General features: G+C 30.7%; 1 protein-coding gene across 4 annotated transcripts in view; it reads right to left on the bottom strand.

Annotated features, from left to right (window-relative positions):
- Coq8 (ubiquinone biosynthesis protein COQ8, mitochondrial) overlaps positions 1-17,517 on the bottom strand; it is a 39,684-nt gene that overhangs the window by 8,435 nt on the left and 13,732 nt on the right. For 3 of the 4 annotated variants that reach the window (XM_075377743.1, XM_075377740.1, XM_075377741.1), the window contains exons 6-9: positions 14,407-14,531; positions 12,294-12,516; positions 8,527-8,667; positions 2,564-2,766 (exon numbers count right to left, since the gene is read on the bottom strand). In XM_075377743.1, the coding sequence (XP_075233858.1) occupies positions 2,564-2,766; positions 8,527-8,667; positions 12,294-12,516; positions 14,407-14,531 (692 nt within the window). The remainder of the gene's footprint in view (positions 1-2,563; positions 2,767-8,526; positions 8,668-12,293; positions 12,517-14,406; positions 14,532-17,517) is intronic. The other variant, XM_075377742.1, reaches the window with a different exon arrangement.

Below are 17,517 nucleotides of genomic sequence, written 5' to 3'. Positions count from 1 at the left end.
AGTAAAAATAGACCAAAAAAATCAAAACAGAGTGTCTTGGTTTCACTGATGACTTGCACTGCCAACAAATGACATCAACGAAGCTAAATCAGATATTAGAACTTCAAAACATTGCAAATAAAATTGGCCTCAAAATTTCATTCAAAAAGACAGAAATTATGCCCCAAAAACCAACATGATTAGAAGAAGTAAACATAAATGTTAATAAAATAAAAATAGTAACCCAATTTAAATACCTCAGAGAAAATAGTAGCAAACAACCTAAACAAAAAAACCTCAATCAAAAAAGAAGAAACAAACTACCTAAAGCTCAAAAATTAACCTGGTACACTTACAATAAAAAATTCCTATCAATAAATGCAAAAATAAGACACTACGGCACTGTTAGAAAACCAGAAGCAACTTATGTAACAGAAACACTCTTTCATCTGAACAAACAATCAAAAGCAAATAGAATCCAGAAAATCGAAAGAAGAATTGGAAGAATCTGCATCGATAAAAAGTACTAGAAAGACAGGCAGTGATGGATTGTGCTCAACAAAGTCATGTACAAAGAGTTAGAACTCATCACTGCTACTGTGAGTAAGTGGAGATTAGAATTCTTTGGATATATCATAAGGATGCAAGACTCAGGACATCTGAAACAGCTAGTACTATCTCGACTTGAAAAATACCAACACAGGATGCAGATGGATCAGAGAAATAAGAGAGGATCTGAAGGAAATTTGCCTTACATCAGTAGACACAACAGATAAGATAAAATTAAACAAGAAAATCAAGAACAACACTTGCTTCATATTAACAAGAAAAACTCACAACACAAATATTTTTAACACTAGAAAGGGCAAAAAGATCAGAACATATGAAAATATACTGGGACAGTACTTTTTCATAGGCCATACAGTCCCATTAAAGAGACTTGGATATTGGGCTGACTAATCCTATGCAGTCATCCTATGCAGTAATCCTATGCAGTCATAAAAGATAATAATATATATTAATTTTATTTAGGTTAAACTTTTTATAGTCCATTTTTTTCCTTTACACATAAATATATATATATATATATATATGTCTGTCTCTACCACAGGTCTGGTGAGCATGTCTTGCACCAATGTGCAAAGAGAATTGTAAAAGTTTGAGAATTTATAAAAAACATCACTGAGAATATTTTACTGGTGGCTGAAAGAATATTATATATATGTATTATTTCTTTAAAAAATTTTATCATATCAAATAATTTAATTAGTAACAACAAATTATAGTATCTGGTTCACCAGATACAGCCAATAAAAGTAACAACACACTTACAAACTGGAACATTATTATACCATGGTATATAAAGAATGTTTTATATGGTATGTACAGAAGGTTAATGAATCATAATTGTAAGATTCATTATCTTACCATGACAGATAGAAAGACATTTTAAATTATACACTAGTATATACATACTTCAGTTTTTAAACACAATTTAACTATACAATTTAATTCAATTTTTTAAACAAAAATTGCTAAATATTTTGTAAATTAATGCAACCACAATCTGTACAGCAGTGGTATACCATTTAAAAAAAGGCGAGATGCGAACTAAGGTATTTATAACAATATTTAAGCTAATGAGAACATTACATTCTTCTTTGTATATAGTTCTTTTACTCATTTTAATCTTTTGTAAAAACAAATTCAAATAACTTAGTTTTTTTAATAAGTGAAATGGTGCTTCCTAAACAAATTTTTATTTGAGCTTTTGTATAGCTCCTTCATCAAAGAAAATGTAATTTCAACATCATTCTCACCAACAGAGAAGAAAGGAATTGTAAAACAGCTCTGAAAAGATCTTCTAGAAGCACAATTCCATATTCAAAATACACCACTTGCACAATTTCATATATTCAAAGTCCTAACAAGCTTCCTTATAATTACTGGTAATTTTGAAATTTTGGTCAACATTACAAGAAATATTTAAAAACCGTGTCCTTGTCATATTTATCTTTGGGCCATCATTTTATGTTTGTTCTGAGAAACTAAGATTTTATAATAGCACTTATGTCTGCAGAATGTTTGTTTAATAGCTTTAACAATCCCATAAAAATAAATGGTTATTCCTTTTCACTGTTTCACAATAAATGTTGCTTCACAGTAAGATATCAGTAATTTTATTCTATTAGTATTACTGAACTGAAGAAAAAGTAAAAAGTATGACAATATTATTAATATTGAAAATGGCCAAGTACTAGTTTAAATTAGCATGCATTTAAACAGTTCCAATCGCAATTTAATGAGAATTATTAGAAATTATCAAAATAAATTAAAAATCTGTTGAATATCATGTTATATTTAATTGTTATATTCAAGCTTTTTGTCGTAATTTGAAATTACCTCATCTAAAATTCAATAAAAAATTATTACAAAATCGTATGTAACATTGCAAAACAAATTTAATATGCTGTGGAAAAAAAAGAAAAGTTTTAAAATGCCCAGAATTTTGACAGGTAAATTTTAATCAATTCGTGAAGTGTTTACAGTGTAAATTAAAATTCCTATAGCTAAGATAACTTACTTGTTTAGTATCGGGGTTATAGAAAAAATTGGACCAATTTGGATCGGTTTGCATAAACTGAAACTGAAATATTTCTCTTAAGCATAACTGCATAATTAAGCCGCAAATATGGCGCCTAGTTTCATAATCTAAATCTTGACACTTATCGACCGGTATCCCTTCCACAAGTTCAGTTGTAAATACTTGTTTTGTGCATAAGTCATCTATAAAAACATAAAATTATATGACAACTAAAAAAATAATTATAAAAAAGTGCTGTAATTATAATTACATATGTGCAAAGACATATACACAGCAAATAAATTATTAATCCAGATTTGACTTTATCTATTTTTAAATTTTCATTACGGACAGATGACCTTATATAATGATATTGTTAAAGTAAAGCAAATCTAAGAACACTTTTTCCATCTTGTCTGTATTTTAATTCAAAAGTATAGCAAATATACTTGCAGTTATGATGCAAGATAAAGAAATGGAGCAATACTTCTAACATTATATTTTTTAATTAAACTATAGGTGGTGAAAGAACTGATGATAGTATCATTAAAGCCACAGCACATCAATGCTTATACTATTACTTGCACATTTCAGGACTTACGGGTTGTGAGTCGTTCAATGAGAAACTCTTGCAACACAGTCAGATCAAACTACTCCTGATAAATAAAGCAGTCTCCATAGTGGATTATTCATAAGTCTGTGAAACATTTAAAATATTGCTACAAACAAATTATAAAATAGATTCTACATTGTATTATACGAGGTGGAGGTAAACTGCTCAAGTTTTTGTTATACAGAGTCTAATGACTCTTATCAGAGTCTAATGTGTACATCTTTGCAACATCAATATAATACACCTTTTCAATCTGTATATGTGACAGAATGGTACAATTAACGACAGTTAAGCAATAATGGTTTAATTTTAAATTCTACAAGATCACCCAGGAAGTGAAGGCTCAAAAAAAAAAATCCTTTCCAAAGAGCTATACAAAAAAAAAAATCGCTACGCATTTTAATTTTGTGAACAGAGTTGTATTACTGTGCTAAATGCATCTTTATTACAACCCACATATACAAACCAATGTTTTCATTCAGGAACTGAGTAGAGGGAAGGCCATTTTGCTGATAAATATAATAATCTCTATCTTTCTTAAATTGCAGTATTGTTCGATTTTCCAACACTTCCATGTACCTCATCCCTGTAACTATAGATTCAGCAAAGAAACCTTAGCCGTATACCATGATCTTTGAAATAGCACAAAACATATTCACTTTCAGCAAATCTTGCACGTATCCAGAAACCAAATGGATATTTTTAGTCCTTCACATTAGCACATTATGACAATTCATATCATCAAACACACTGCTACAGATAGCCAATTCCTTTTGGAATTGGCCAAATTTCAAATTGGAATTTTGGCTCTTCGTATCTATTCGTTCGTATCTATGCACATACACACTTTTTTCTGAGAATGTATACGCCCTCACCAGCCCACGATGACATCACCGTCTGGCTATCCAAACCATATCAGACATCAACAAACACAGTTATGTAATACAATTTCTTATCAAACTAATTACGTTTATTTAACTATTAAAAATAATATAATACTATCTGGCCTATTTTCTGTTTTTAATATCAGCTAAGCCAATGAATATTTAACTACTTTTTAAATATTGAAACTTTTTTCTTTATGACATAATATATATTGTTCGTAACCCACAAAATTTAAAATGGTTACATTTTTGATGTTAATGGACTTCAAGGGCGTTCATCTGCAACTGATTCCAGCCATCTGAAAATGCTTTAAACCACCTAAAAACTTGGGCTCGTGACAGAGTGTCATCTCCGTACGCTCTTTTCAACTTTGAATATGTTTCAGCATCATTCTCAGTGAGTTTAGTACAAAACTTGATTGCACAACGTTGCTCAAAATTAGTACCTCTCATTTTTGTAACCCACAACAAAAACTCGTTTCACAAAAGGTTTTTTTAAATCTCAAGTGGCGACAACAGACTAAAAATATTAATACCTAATATAAATCAGCTCTTTATATAACCATATGTTTATTAGTAACTTTGCTACCAATTTGGCTGCCAAAAAAAAAAATAGTCTTATTACCTTATACACAGACCTCGTATGTTGTCTAATTCAATCCTTGTATTAGCTTCAATACAGTTCGACTAGTTTTAGCATGACTCGACTTTTTTCCTAATTATATTTTTATTTCATGGTAATGAAATTTTTATGAATTACTTCTTAACTTTTATGGATTGCTATTCATAAATTTTTTTTTGTATATTTATATGAATTATTCATTTCTGTAATAACAGTATATTCCATATCTTGTAATTCAAAAATCTAATTTTTGCTAATGAATAAATCATTTAAAGAGCAGTAGTTATCTTAGAACAAAATATTAATAAATCCTTAAAACTCTATACATATACATACCAATTATATATATTAATAATACCAATTAAGCAATATTTATATAATATTATAGTAAAAATACAGCAATGCTACAGTAAAAATAATAGTGATTACAACAAAAAATATATTTAAAAAATACAATGTAATGTTAAATATTATTCAAGAACATTTTTTATGGACAACCATATAGGTTGTTATCACTTAGAAAATATAAATACAATCATGATTTTGCATTGAAAAAAGCTGACAACACAGTTGTAAGACTTTCCCACCACGCAGCTTACACAAAATTTAATTTAAAAAATTTATCATTTTACTTAAATATAATATTTTTATTTAATTAATTCAATGATTCTAACTAAAGTGTGCGTGCAGACCGTATTTCATTTGCACAAGTGTGGCACTACTACTGGCCACTTTAAATATTTTTTTACACTTTAAATATTATTCAGTTATTTAATTCTACCGCTCGCCTGTGACATTACAAAATAGCAGATGACTACAGCGGCTATATGTCAGCGCTACACTTTGTGATGAGAGGGAGTACTAATGATGCAATAATCCACTTAGCTGCTAGTTTATTTAGAGCATTTTTTTTGGTGGGGGTGCGATTTTACAAAAATGTTTTTGGAAATATTATTTTTTAATTGTTAACAAATGTGCGTAAGAAAAATAAGACCTTAATTAGGTGAAATCTCTAGATACTGAGGGCAACCTTTCTCTTCAGCCTCACCCCCTTGATCTTTTAAGTTGAAAATTTAATGGCATCAATGCTACATGTAAAGAATCTGAGCAATTTTGGTCAAAATCAGTCGAGTAGTTCTGGAGATATAAGGTGATTTAGGGTACGACACCTTTTTTTTTTCTGCTGTCTGATCTATGCATTTTTAGTGTTGTGTTGTTACACTGATCGTGTAATATTAATGAATGTCTCTTTTCAGGCGTTTATATTGTAGTGAGACTTGTATATATTGTATGACATGTTTCTTTATATGTATTTTAGTAATCTGTTTTCTGTACGTTGATGTATGTTGTATCTTGTTTGCTGTTGTTTTGCTGTGTTTCTGTTGATTTTCCTATTATGTTGCGATTGCACTATGACGTATGAGAGTGTGAGTGGACATGTAACCCCCCTTCCAGAAGGAATGTTTCATTAGCGGAAGGGTGGTGGTTAAGTTGGTAGTGCACAGGTTTACATACTAATAACATTTTTCGGCACCTGTTAGGGAGCCCAAACACTGCTTAGGCATCCATAAATGGGATTCCCCAAATCTTTAACAAAAAAAAAAAAAAAAAAAAAAAAAAAAAAAAAAAAAAAAAAAAAAAAAAAAAAAAAAAAATTGGGTGCAACACCTAACATCAAACACACACATGTACATATGAACATCAGGAAAATTTCCATCTGATTTTTTGGGTTCCTTAGGTGTCAAAACATAAAGATCCAGTGAAAACCACATACGGCCAAACTGGACCGATTACCATACTTTTGCTTCTATAGCTATAACTATAAGCAGAAAAGAAAAATTTATCCAATTTTGTAAAAGAAAATTTTTATTAAACATAAAATCAATGCATAGATTTATTTCTTAAAAAAAGTTCTTCTTTCCACCAGCTTATGTATATTTTTAAAAATAAAAATAAACCATACTCAAAAAAAAAACATTTTATTTATTATATTATGTAGCCTATTTAAGCTGATGCTTTTTTGTGGAATCCGTAGTCATTCATCCCAATTGGGGGTTGAATTACTGTACCATGCGTATCCTTTATAAAGGTGTCAGTGAGGCTATTATGCTATATGCTGCACCTGTCTGGGCTCACCGTTTGACTTGGCTTTTGCCTATTTATAAATTAACCTCTAGTTGTGCTTTACAAATAAACCGGTTTCTACACTAACATACTGCATGCACATAGACGTCAGCTGAGCTTAAATACTGTCATATGTATACACTTAATTACAATTTCATTCTGTACCACTCAAGTATTACATGATGAAATATGGAGGCAATTTCCAGCTCTTGCCGGTTGTGAGGTTGCAAACAGAAGGAACATCTGCAGCTGAGATCCACCATCGGCTATAATATGATGTAATTGGTGATAATGTAATGAGTGACGGTTCTGCGGGAGAATGGAGCAGGAAATTCAGCAAAGGTCAAACTAATGTGCATGATGAAGAAGGTTCCACTGAATTTAACTTCTCTCTCTTTTCCTGTTTTGCCTCTGTTACCATAAGGTATTACTTCATAGTATGACATGTATGAATGTAAATGAAGTGTAGTCTTGTAGTCTCAGGTTGACCGTTCCTGAGATGTGTGGTTAATTGAAACCCAACCACCAAAGAACACTGGTATCCGCAATCTAGTATTCAAATCCATATAAAAGTAACTGCCTTTACTGGAATTTGAACCTTAGGATTCTTGACTGCAAAATCAGCTGATTTGTGATGATGAGTTTAACCACTACACCAATCCCGTGGATAACTGAGTTAAACTTCAAAAATTTGAACGTGCTGTTTGTGAAAAACATTGCTTCACAATTACAAAATTTAGTGAAAATTTCCTCAAATTTCAAGGTCCAATCTTTATAAAACTGAAACAAAGAGAAAGGGTTTTCATAAATATTGTGCATGATGGATACCGAAGCAATTTACAGATGCCCACAAAATGAGAAGAGTGGCATTGATTTTTCTTCACCCATACCAGAGCAAAGAAAGTGAATCTCTTACAGTATTTTTACTGGGGTCAAGACATGGATTTGGTTCACCAACATAGACATAAGGGCAGTCCAAACAGTGGATGCAGACACACTCATCGAACAAACCAAAAAATTCAAACATAAAAAAATGTTGGTTACCACGTTGTGGGACCGTAAAGGAATTTTGTTAGCAGAATTTATGAAGCTGGGTATGACAATAATTGCAGATATTTATTGTAAAACGTTGATGAAGCTTATGAAAGCAATACAAACTAAAAGTGAGGGAGGCTAACAAAGAGGGTCCCCGTTTTTTGTATGACAGTGCAAACTCATCTCACTGCTGCTAGAACTGAGGATATACTAAACAAGTTTAACTGGCAGATTTTTCACCATTTCCCTTATAGGCCTGATTTTGCACCATCTGTTCACAAAATTGAATTGCTAGCTACTCAACAATTCAAAAGCAGTAATGAACTCACAAATGCAGTCAATGAATGGATGGGTACTTTCATGGCGCCATTCTTTGAAGAAGGAATAGACAAGCTGGTGTTATGATATAAGGGATGCTCAAATTTGGGCAGGGACTATGTCAAGAAGTAATATAAATCTATATAATTTTTGAATATAGTACATTTATTTTATTTTCTTACTCAACTGAGGTTAATTTATAAATAGCCCTTAAACTTTTAAATAATAAAGTTAGCTCAAGGATCAATCAAGTAAAAGATATTGGATTCTTGTTTTGATTACTTTTTACAATGTTTTCCAAAAGGTTTCATTGACAGAGAAAACATTTTAGAGGTCAACCTAAATTCATTTCACCAATAATACTTACCTATAACTCTAGGTATAAAATAATCAGGGTAGGGAGTGAGCAGTTCACGGAATTTCTTTGTACATTCAGCTTCCCTTACATAATCAACTTCCCAAGCTAGCTCTCGTTTTGCAACTTCAACTAAATTTTCGATAAATAATCCTGAAAATAAAAATTACTAACTATTAATAATCAAATCGATAAAATAAATGAATGTTAATTTACTATTTTAAAATCAAGTGATAAATTTACATTAGTGAGAAAACTTTTAGGATAGCACTTTAAACAATAAATATGAGATCTGATTAAAAAAAAAAACAGAATTTTTAAATTTCCTGGGCTTTCCTGGTCCACTTGCCGTGATCCTTTTTTGTTGTACACTTGTCCTAATCTATATTTACATTGGTAGCCATATTGGATCCTTAGTTTATTGTTGGCTGTCAATAAGGTTACAAGAGTTTTTGTATGGTCTGCAGTTTTTAAATTGTGAAATAATGAGACAAAAAATTTACATTAAATTTTATTTTAAGAATGGAATAAAGTGCAGCACTGCATTGGAAATGTTGAATGTTGCTTTTCGCGATTCTTCTATGAATAAAACAAGCATTTACAAGTGGTACAAGCATTTAAAAGTAATACAAACATTTCCAAGAGAACCATGAAGATGTTGATGATGGCAAACACCCTTGAAATCCCAACACATCAACAACTGATGACAATATCGAAAAAGTGCAGAAAGTAATTATGAACCGCCGTCGAATCACTATCAGAAAGGTTGGTAATGATGTTGGCATATCATTGGTTCATGCCAAGCAATTTCTTTTGGATGTTTTGGGCATGAAACATGTGGCAGCAAAATTGTTGAAGTTCTACCAAACGCAGTGCCGAATGAATATTGCTCAGGAGTTGCTGAATGAAGTGAGCAACAATCCAGAACTGCTCAATGGATCATAACTGGTGATAAAAAGATGGGTGTATGGGTATGATGTTGAAACTAAGGCTCAAACATCCCAATGGAAGCTTCCTGAAGAGTCAAGACAAAAAAATCGCATCAAGTTAGATCAAATGTAAATGTTCTGATCACTGTATTTTTTTTATTTCAATGGTGTAGTGTATCATGAGTCCTTGCCACCAGGTCATATACATTCATTAAGTACTACTTGGAAGTCTACGCTGTTTGAATGAAGCAATCCAAAGAAAATACCAAGATTTGTGGAGAAAAATTTTATGGCAATTGCACCACAATAATGCAACTGTTCACACTTTACTGCTTGTTAAAGAATTTTTGGCTAAAAACAACACCGTCATGATGCCTCAGCCTCCATATTCGCCAGACATGAGCTCCTGTGATTTCTTCCTATTCTGCAAGCTGAAAAGAACAATGAAGGGACAACATTTTGCCAACATTGAAGAGATAAAGACAGAATCGCTGAAGGAGCTAAACACCATACTGAAAGTTGCATTCCAGAGGTGTTTCAAAATTAGAAAGTCCTGCCACAAATGTATTACACCTGAAGTGCTTCTAATTTTTTTAACCAAGATTTAATTTTAATAAATTCATTGCTATATTAAAAAATGTTTTGCCTAGCTGAACACAATACATAATTACATTTACAGATAAAAAACATAATTCTATTTTTTGTTGGGATATACAATGCATTTTTAAGAAGTAATTTGCTAATAAAATGTTATTACTGTAGTTTAAAAAATTTTGAGGTAGAGAATTGCATATTAATTTGGATTAGAATTGGATACTATATGTGTATGTATATATATATATATATATATATATATATATATATATATATATTTATATTTTTATTTAAATGTGTTTCTCTCTTATGCTGACTTATTCATCACATTATATAACAGAGAAATACATTTAAATAAAAAAGATGCAAAAAAAATACAGACATAAAATGTTCAATAACATCACAATGCCAGCAGAAAATTCTTAAATATTGTTAAATATCCAGTATACTATTAAATTATTAATGAATATAAATTAATATTTAAATTATGATGCAGGAAAACAGCAGTTGACAGACAAAAATTTAGTATACAATATCCTAGTAAAAGCAGTTACTTTTATATGAGAGTACTAGATTGTGGATACTGGTGTTCTTTGGTGGTTGGGTTTGAATAACCAGACATCTTAGGAACGGTCAACCTGAGACTGTTCAAGATATCATTTCATTTACATTCATACATATTATCCTCTGAAGTAATACCTTACGGTGGTTCCAGAGGCTAAACACAAAAAGACAGTAAACAACAGAGATATCAAGATTAAAAATGATACATTGTGAAATTATGAACAAAGAACCATTTGCAGTCAGGATATCAGTAAATTAAGATCTGAGCATGTTATATAACTATACAACTTAATTTTTTAACTTAATTTTTGGAGGCCAGTTATGAACATATTAAAAGAAATACAGGCATTCAAAGAAAAATATTAAAACAAAAATTGGTTACTTATATCTGATGGGGGAATCACCTGTAGCCAAAATACTGGAATACATTGATACCAAAATGTAAAAACCAATATGATATTAGATTTAATAAAATTTATCAACCGCTCATTTTTTGTTATATTGATTTAATTTCATCTTTAGTTTGTTAAGATTTACCTCAATAAATTAAGGTAACAGTTAAAAAGTTACTAATAATTTGCTTTCAAACTGCATCAAAACTGTTCTTCAAGAGGACCTTTCACAACTAATTATGAAATTCTTTCATTAGTATACTTAGCAGTGACATTATTAATACTTAATGACAACTTTAAACTTGTTTTTCCTCACATTAAATTTTTAGATCGCTCTACTTTGAATTACAGATACTGTTCTACTTAGTAATCATCACAATTTTGATATCTAATTAAGGTAATTATTCAAAATTTTAAATTAATGAATTTAAAGTTTAAATAATACAATAAAAATTTGACTTGCCGGCAAATAAATAATTTTCAGAATTTATAGATAAATTTTTCAAAGTATTACCAGCTAAAGCACTTTTAAGCTCATATATTTATTTAAATGAATAAATTATTTCTTGAGGTGAATAATTTAATTATATCTGAAATTGCTAAATACTATCTCTAAAGTTTTTCATACAAGCAACACATATAAGACACTTGAAATATAACAGGAAGTATAACAGAACTGCTTTCTCTAAGAAAAAATAACATCCTTTATACAGCCAGTTCCTGTGTGAACCAAGTGAATGCGTTGCTTACAGGACTAAACATCAGTAGGCTTGGTGTGTCAATAAGCAACAATATTTTCAGCTCATTGAAGAATGTAATAGGAAATCAATTCATTCCTCGCTCTTCTTAATAAGCCTGGCAATGGATGTTTCTTAATCCAGGGATAGCTGTGAAATTTTTGGGTGTGAATTTATCCCATGACAGATCATACATAGCCCCAAACAACATATCTGAAAGATATGTTGTTGTTGTCAAAAAACAAACATATCTGAAAGTTACAGAATATTAACATACGACTGCATTTACCTTATTTTTTGCAGAATTTTTATTTATGCTTGTGTTACAAAGGGCTTTATATTTCTATCTTAACACAACTTTTATGTATTTAAATAACGCAAAACTTGGTCTAAATACATACTATGTTTATAACATTTTTATTTTTAATAACATGATATATCTTTTGAAAACCTACACTTAACTTAGCGTAGATATTCTTAATAATTGTACGGATAATGCTATTGCCTCAAAATATTCTCAAATAATCTCCTTTCACAAAGCGGTTGAAAATAGAAATACTCACCTTCTGGAAATACATTCCAAATTTTCAAAACACCGACTAGATTTTCAATATCAGATTCGATACCCTGTGCAACACCAGGGTACTGTATTTTAACTGCGACTTCAGTACCATCACATAAAGTTGCTGGATGAACCTGACCAATTGAAGCAGCTGCAAATGGTTTCACATCGAATGTCTCTAATTTACTTTTCCAATCATGACCAAATTCTTTTACCATCACTTTCTGAAACATTACACAAATTTTTACATAATTAATTCATATTTAAAAAAATATAAAGGCAAGGCAAGCTAGCAAAGCGAGCAATTATACAAATTCAATTACATTCTTACCTAATAATTAAAAAAGGAATATTTACTCTAAGTTGAAATTATATGTAATAAACATTAATCTCTACCTCAAAACCATTCTGATCATCATAACTTTAAAGCTACCTATACTGTAGGTATAGGTAGAACATCAAGAACATTCATATGTTCTTGAAAGCAAAATTCTGTATTTACCATTACATAATACAAGTCCACAACAATTCTAGCGACTTTGTAAGAAGTACTGTTACATAGAAAAAATTATGAGGATGGATCAGTGAATTCTTTACTTTTTAAATACCTTCATGAAAAAACTTCTTCAAGTTTTTTCAGTCAGGACTGCAGATCACAGCATAACCATATCTAGAAATTATATGATTTTTAAAAATTACTTAATTGCTCTCATTTAATGCCAAGCTATGCGACGAGTTGCCTCAACTGTTTGAAACACATCCCTGGATTCATTTTATTATTCTCTGCTCTTTGAGATTTATTGTAATATGATATATTATAACAAAATTCTTTAATTAGGATACACTAAGTGATGGATAATAGAATATCCATTATTGTCCTCAAAGAATTACGGATTAATTATTTCAAAGATGTTGATATATATTACACAGTGACTTTTGCACTGTGAAATTGCTTCTAAAGCAACATGAGCATTGTTTGTTGTTGATTACCTAAAGTTTTGTTTATCTACACAACCGCACAGGTAAAATTTGGTTCATTTCTCATTGAAGTGTTATAACATTTTTGTGTCCAAAAAATATATAAAGATCTATCATATTTTACTTTGCCAATGTCTTTTATTGTACGTACATATGTAAATTAATGTAATGTAATGTATGCAACTTAAATTTTGTATGAATTTATGAGTAATCCTCATAAAGGATTTTTTTTAAACATTGTCATTTGATAAGAGCAGAATGTTTAGGGTTTTGGTTCTTGTGGAATCAATGTTTACAGGCATTTGTATAGTTTTATGATGATTTAAGAGCTTTCTTCACTGTAATATTAGCTACTTCAAAATTCTGCATCCCGATTCTAATTTAATTATGCAGAAATTAATGGTAGTTCATCAATACAACTGATAGTAAAGTGGCATCAAAACATTTGTTGACAACTGCATAACTATACCGGTTTTTATGCAGCACCATAACAAATAAAATACACATTGATTTCTTCTTCTTGTTGCTCTATTGTACCTTAACACTACATACTAATACAGAGACTGCTACAGAGTGCCATCGACCATCTCCAAATGATAGTGAACATAACTGATATTTATAATCATATTTTTCTTTGGCTTACTTTTAACTATACATATTTTTAAATGAATATATTCAACGAAGCTTCAACTGAACCTGTCTGAAAAATCTTTGTGTACATTTTATCTAATATCAGTTAATGATATAAAAGTGTGGATAGGTCCTACTTTTAACTTCTGAATGAGAATATCAATTCAATCATAACTAGTTTATAAAGTAGTGGGTGGTATCAATAGACAAGTCATAACAGTCTCATGGATAATCATAAAAATATATATATTATGAAATACAAACAATTAATGATTTAGTAGTATGTAAGATGTAAATGAAATTTGGTAAAGTACAAAGAGCACAAAATGAGAAAGATGTCCAATAAATAAATTCTCTTGAATAAGTTAATTTATAAAATACTGTGAATTTTTTCAGATGAAAAAACCTATTTAAATTTGTTTGTATAATATAAAATTAAGCATTAAGGAAGAAAAAAAAACAGTACAAGAAATAAGTAACTTTTAAAAATCTATTAAAATAAATACCTCCACCTGCCAAGGAGGCATGAAATCTGCAGATTGTCGAACCCTTTCAAAGGCCTTCTGCAATTCAGGACTTATAATATTATTATCTTGTATACTCAAAATCTGCCCAATTTTCAACGCAGCACCTTTATAAACAAAAAGTAAGGTAGTAAATCTATACACTGCAGACAATTAAAGCTAAAACTGAAATAACTCAATAATTATTACTGATAATAATAATTATTATATGAAATTTTAAGTGTAGTTTTTTCTGATATATTTTTGTTTATATATTTTCTAAGAAATTAATCAATGAAATTATTCTTATAACCATTAATATTTACAATCTCTTTATCCATTTTATTATCATCTTTATTATGAATTTTCAATTAAGCATCATAGCAATATTATTATATTGCTATGATGCTTATTTGCTTAATAATAACATATTATTATTATTATCAAGAATAAAAATTACAACACTTACTGTTTTTAATATTTTTTACAAGACTTTTCAAAAAGGAAAGTAATGTATTTAGGGCACTGTTTCTCAACCTGTGGGGCGCACCCCACTAGGGGGGGGGGGCGATAACACTAAATGGGGGCATGAGCATATCTAAAAGAAAATATTATTCAAAAAATTTATTAATTTACTGAAAGGAAAGCAAAACAAAATATATTCTGACATAAATAACAAAATACACATTTACATTGATGTAATACACTTACAAATAGGATTGTACCAATAATCCACAATGTATTTAATAATTAACTTACCAATACTAAATTAAAAACAAGTTTAATAATTATTAGTTTGCAGAGCAAAGTTTTTCCAAAGAAAGTTTAATATTAGAAATAAACACTCTTGAATTCTTTTTCTATATTTAGCTGGATCTACATTTTGTCTTCAAAGCAGCCACTGCAGAAAATCCAGTTTCGCAAAGGTAGGATGTTGAAAATAGTAATAGTATAAGAAATGCTCTTGTTTTCAGTGAAGAAAACTCATCATCTCCCTCTACCCAAAATTCAAAGGGCGATTTATTACTAAATTGTGTTTTGATTTCGCCACTTGCCATGAAGTCTATGAAGATTTCTTCTTCGGCAGTTGAAAGCCCTTCAGGAGTATTTTGAAATGGATCCCTAACCTACTTGTAACTTGCTATCGAGTTGTCATCAGCAAGAAAATACTTTTTAAAATTCTTTGCTGGCATGGCTAAATGATTTTCAGTGATTACAAAAAACAACTTTCACGTGTTGTTCTTCATTCTTGTAAGTTTTAACATATTCATCCACATTTGCAAACATTTCTAGGTGTATTTGCTTTAAATTTCTGCTCCACAATTCAAATTTTCTACAAAAAGCATTAACTTTTATCACTCACATCCAACATACTTGTATACGTATTTGCTTCTTGGAGTTGAAGATTTAAGGTATTTAATTTCTCAAATATGTCGACCAAGTAGCTCACTTCCATCACAAATAAACCATCTCGTAATTTTTCAGCTTCCGGTCGGTTTTCATCTTGTAGAAAAATGGCGATTTCATCTCTTAATTCATAAGCACTGCAAAAATTTCCCACGTGATAGCTATCTTGCCTCGCAATAAAACAGTAACGCTGATTATACTGCATCCATGTCTTTATAAAGTGCAGAAAAGATAATTTACTTCAGTTACAACCATCGTTAGCAAAATATTCAGCCAGGACTCATTTCTTTGGAAGCCAGAGCTTCTCTATGGATCATGCAATGTGTCCAGACGCACCGTGGAAATTACTTTCGAATCTTTCAGTCATTGAACAAGCACCATCGGTGCAGATTCCGATGCAATTTTTACACTCTATGTTTGCCTTGTTAAAATAATTTAACACATTGTGGACTAGGTTTAGATGACCTTCATTTACCCTAGTTCCTGGGCATTTAAACCAGGATCTTTAAATCTATCCTTGCATTTAGAAAATCATATCTTCACTCACCATTGTCCAAATTCCACAAAACTTGCTGAAAATCATGAGGGGAGATTGTAATACTGCTTCAAGGTGTGGTACCTCTGAAAGCAGCTTCCTTTATGATGTGGTACCCGGCAAAACTTACAAATGTACCTTGTTTCTTTTCTAAGTTTTTTTGCAGCACACTACATGCTCTTGTAGGATATTTTTTCCCACCAGAACTAACAATAACATCAAACAGCATGTTTCTTCATCTCATCACTCAGTCTATATAGGAGGGGAGTCACTAAATGGGGCACGTTTGGTTGGTTGGGAAGGACCTGGACAAACACTGTCAGTGTCTGAATCGGAGTCAGAATTTTATGAGGTTCCTTTACTATTGGTATCCAATTTTTTACACAGCCAAAAGAAAGTTCTTAATGTAATTTTTTTTTGGGGGTTCATATAGTTGTATATTCTGAATAAATTGAAAAGATGACAATTTATTAGGAAGAAAGCCACCTTCTTGTACCATTTTCTTGTCTTTCTCATATTTGAGTAATATAACAAGTACTGATCTGCACGATCTACACCTTTCATATGGTTGTTGTATTCTAAAATGCATACAGGCTTGGATATTTTGTCTCCTGTTTTTCTATCCCTTTTACCAGCTGTTTGCTATTGACTACCATGGATTGTTGAAATCATTCTGATCTCCCTTTTATCTTTCCATCCAACAGGTAGCACACCACCCTTACGGGCAAATGAGGATTCCCCTTTTTTTCAAGTTTTTCAATTTAGCTTTCAAAGTGCACAGTAAACCTCTATTAGCCTTTATTGTTCCACAAACTCTGGTTTTATTTTCTAATAACCTTTCAGCAATTGAAAACATTATTGTAATAGTTATCTTGGTGTACATGATGCCATAAACCAAAATTACAATCAAGGACAGAAAGAATAGTTTCTTCCAATCTTTTTCCTTCCCCATTGTACAGTTCCACGTTACAAACCTAACCTGTGTCACTTTCACATTCTGATTAATAACCCACATTTTATAATTTTAGCAGGATTGTATGTTCGAAACCGCCGCCTACCCTACCAGGGAATCATTCCTTCATCTAAAGACAAATTTTGCTTGGATTTATAAACAGTTTTGAATTTATTCAGAAGATATGAAATAAAAGGTGTAATTTTGTACAACTTGTCTG

Source organism: Lycorma delicatula, chromosome 10, assembly GCF_047948215.1.
Source record: "Lycorma delicatula isolate Av1 chromosome 10, ASM4794821v1, whole genome shotgun sequence".
Taxonomy (NCBI): Eukaryota; Metazoa; Arthropoda; class Insecta; order Hemiptera; family Fulgoridae; genus Lycorma; species Lycorma delicatula.
The sequence above is the reverse complement of the archived record's forward strand: the minus strand, read 5'-3'. Positions and strand labels throughout refer to the sequence as shown.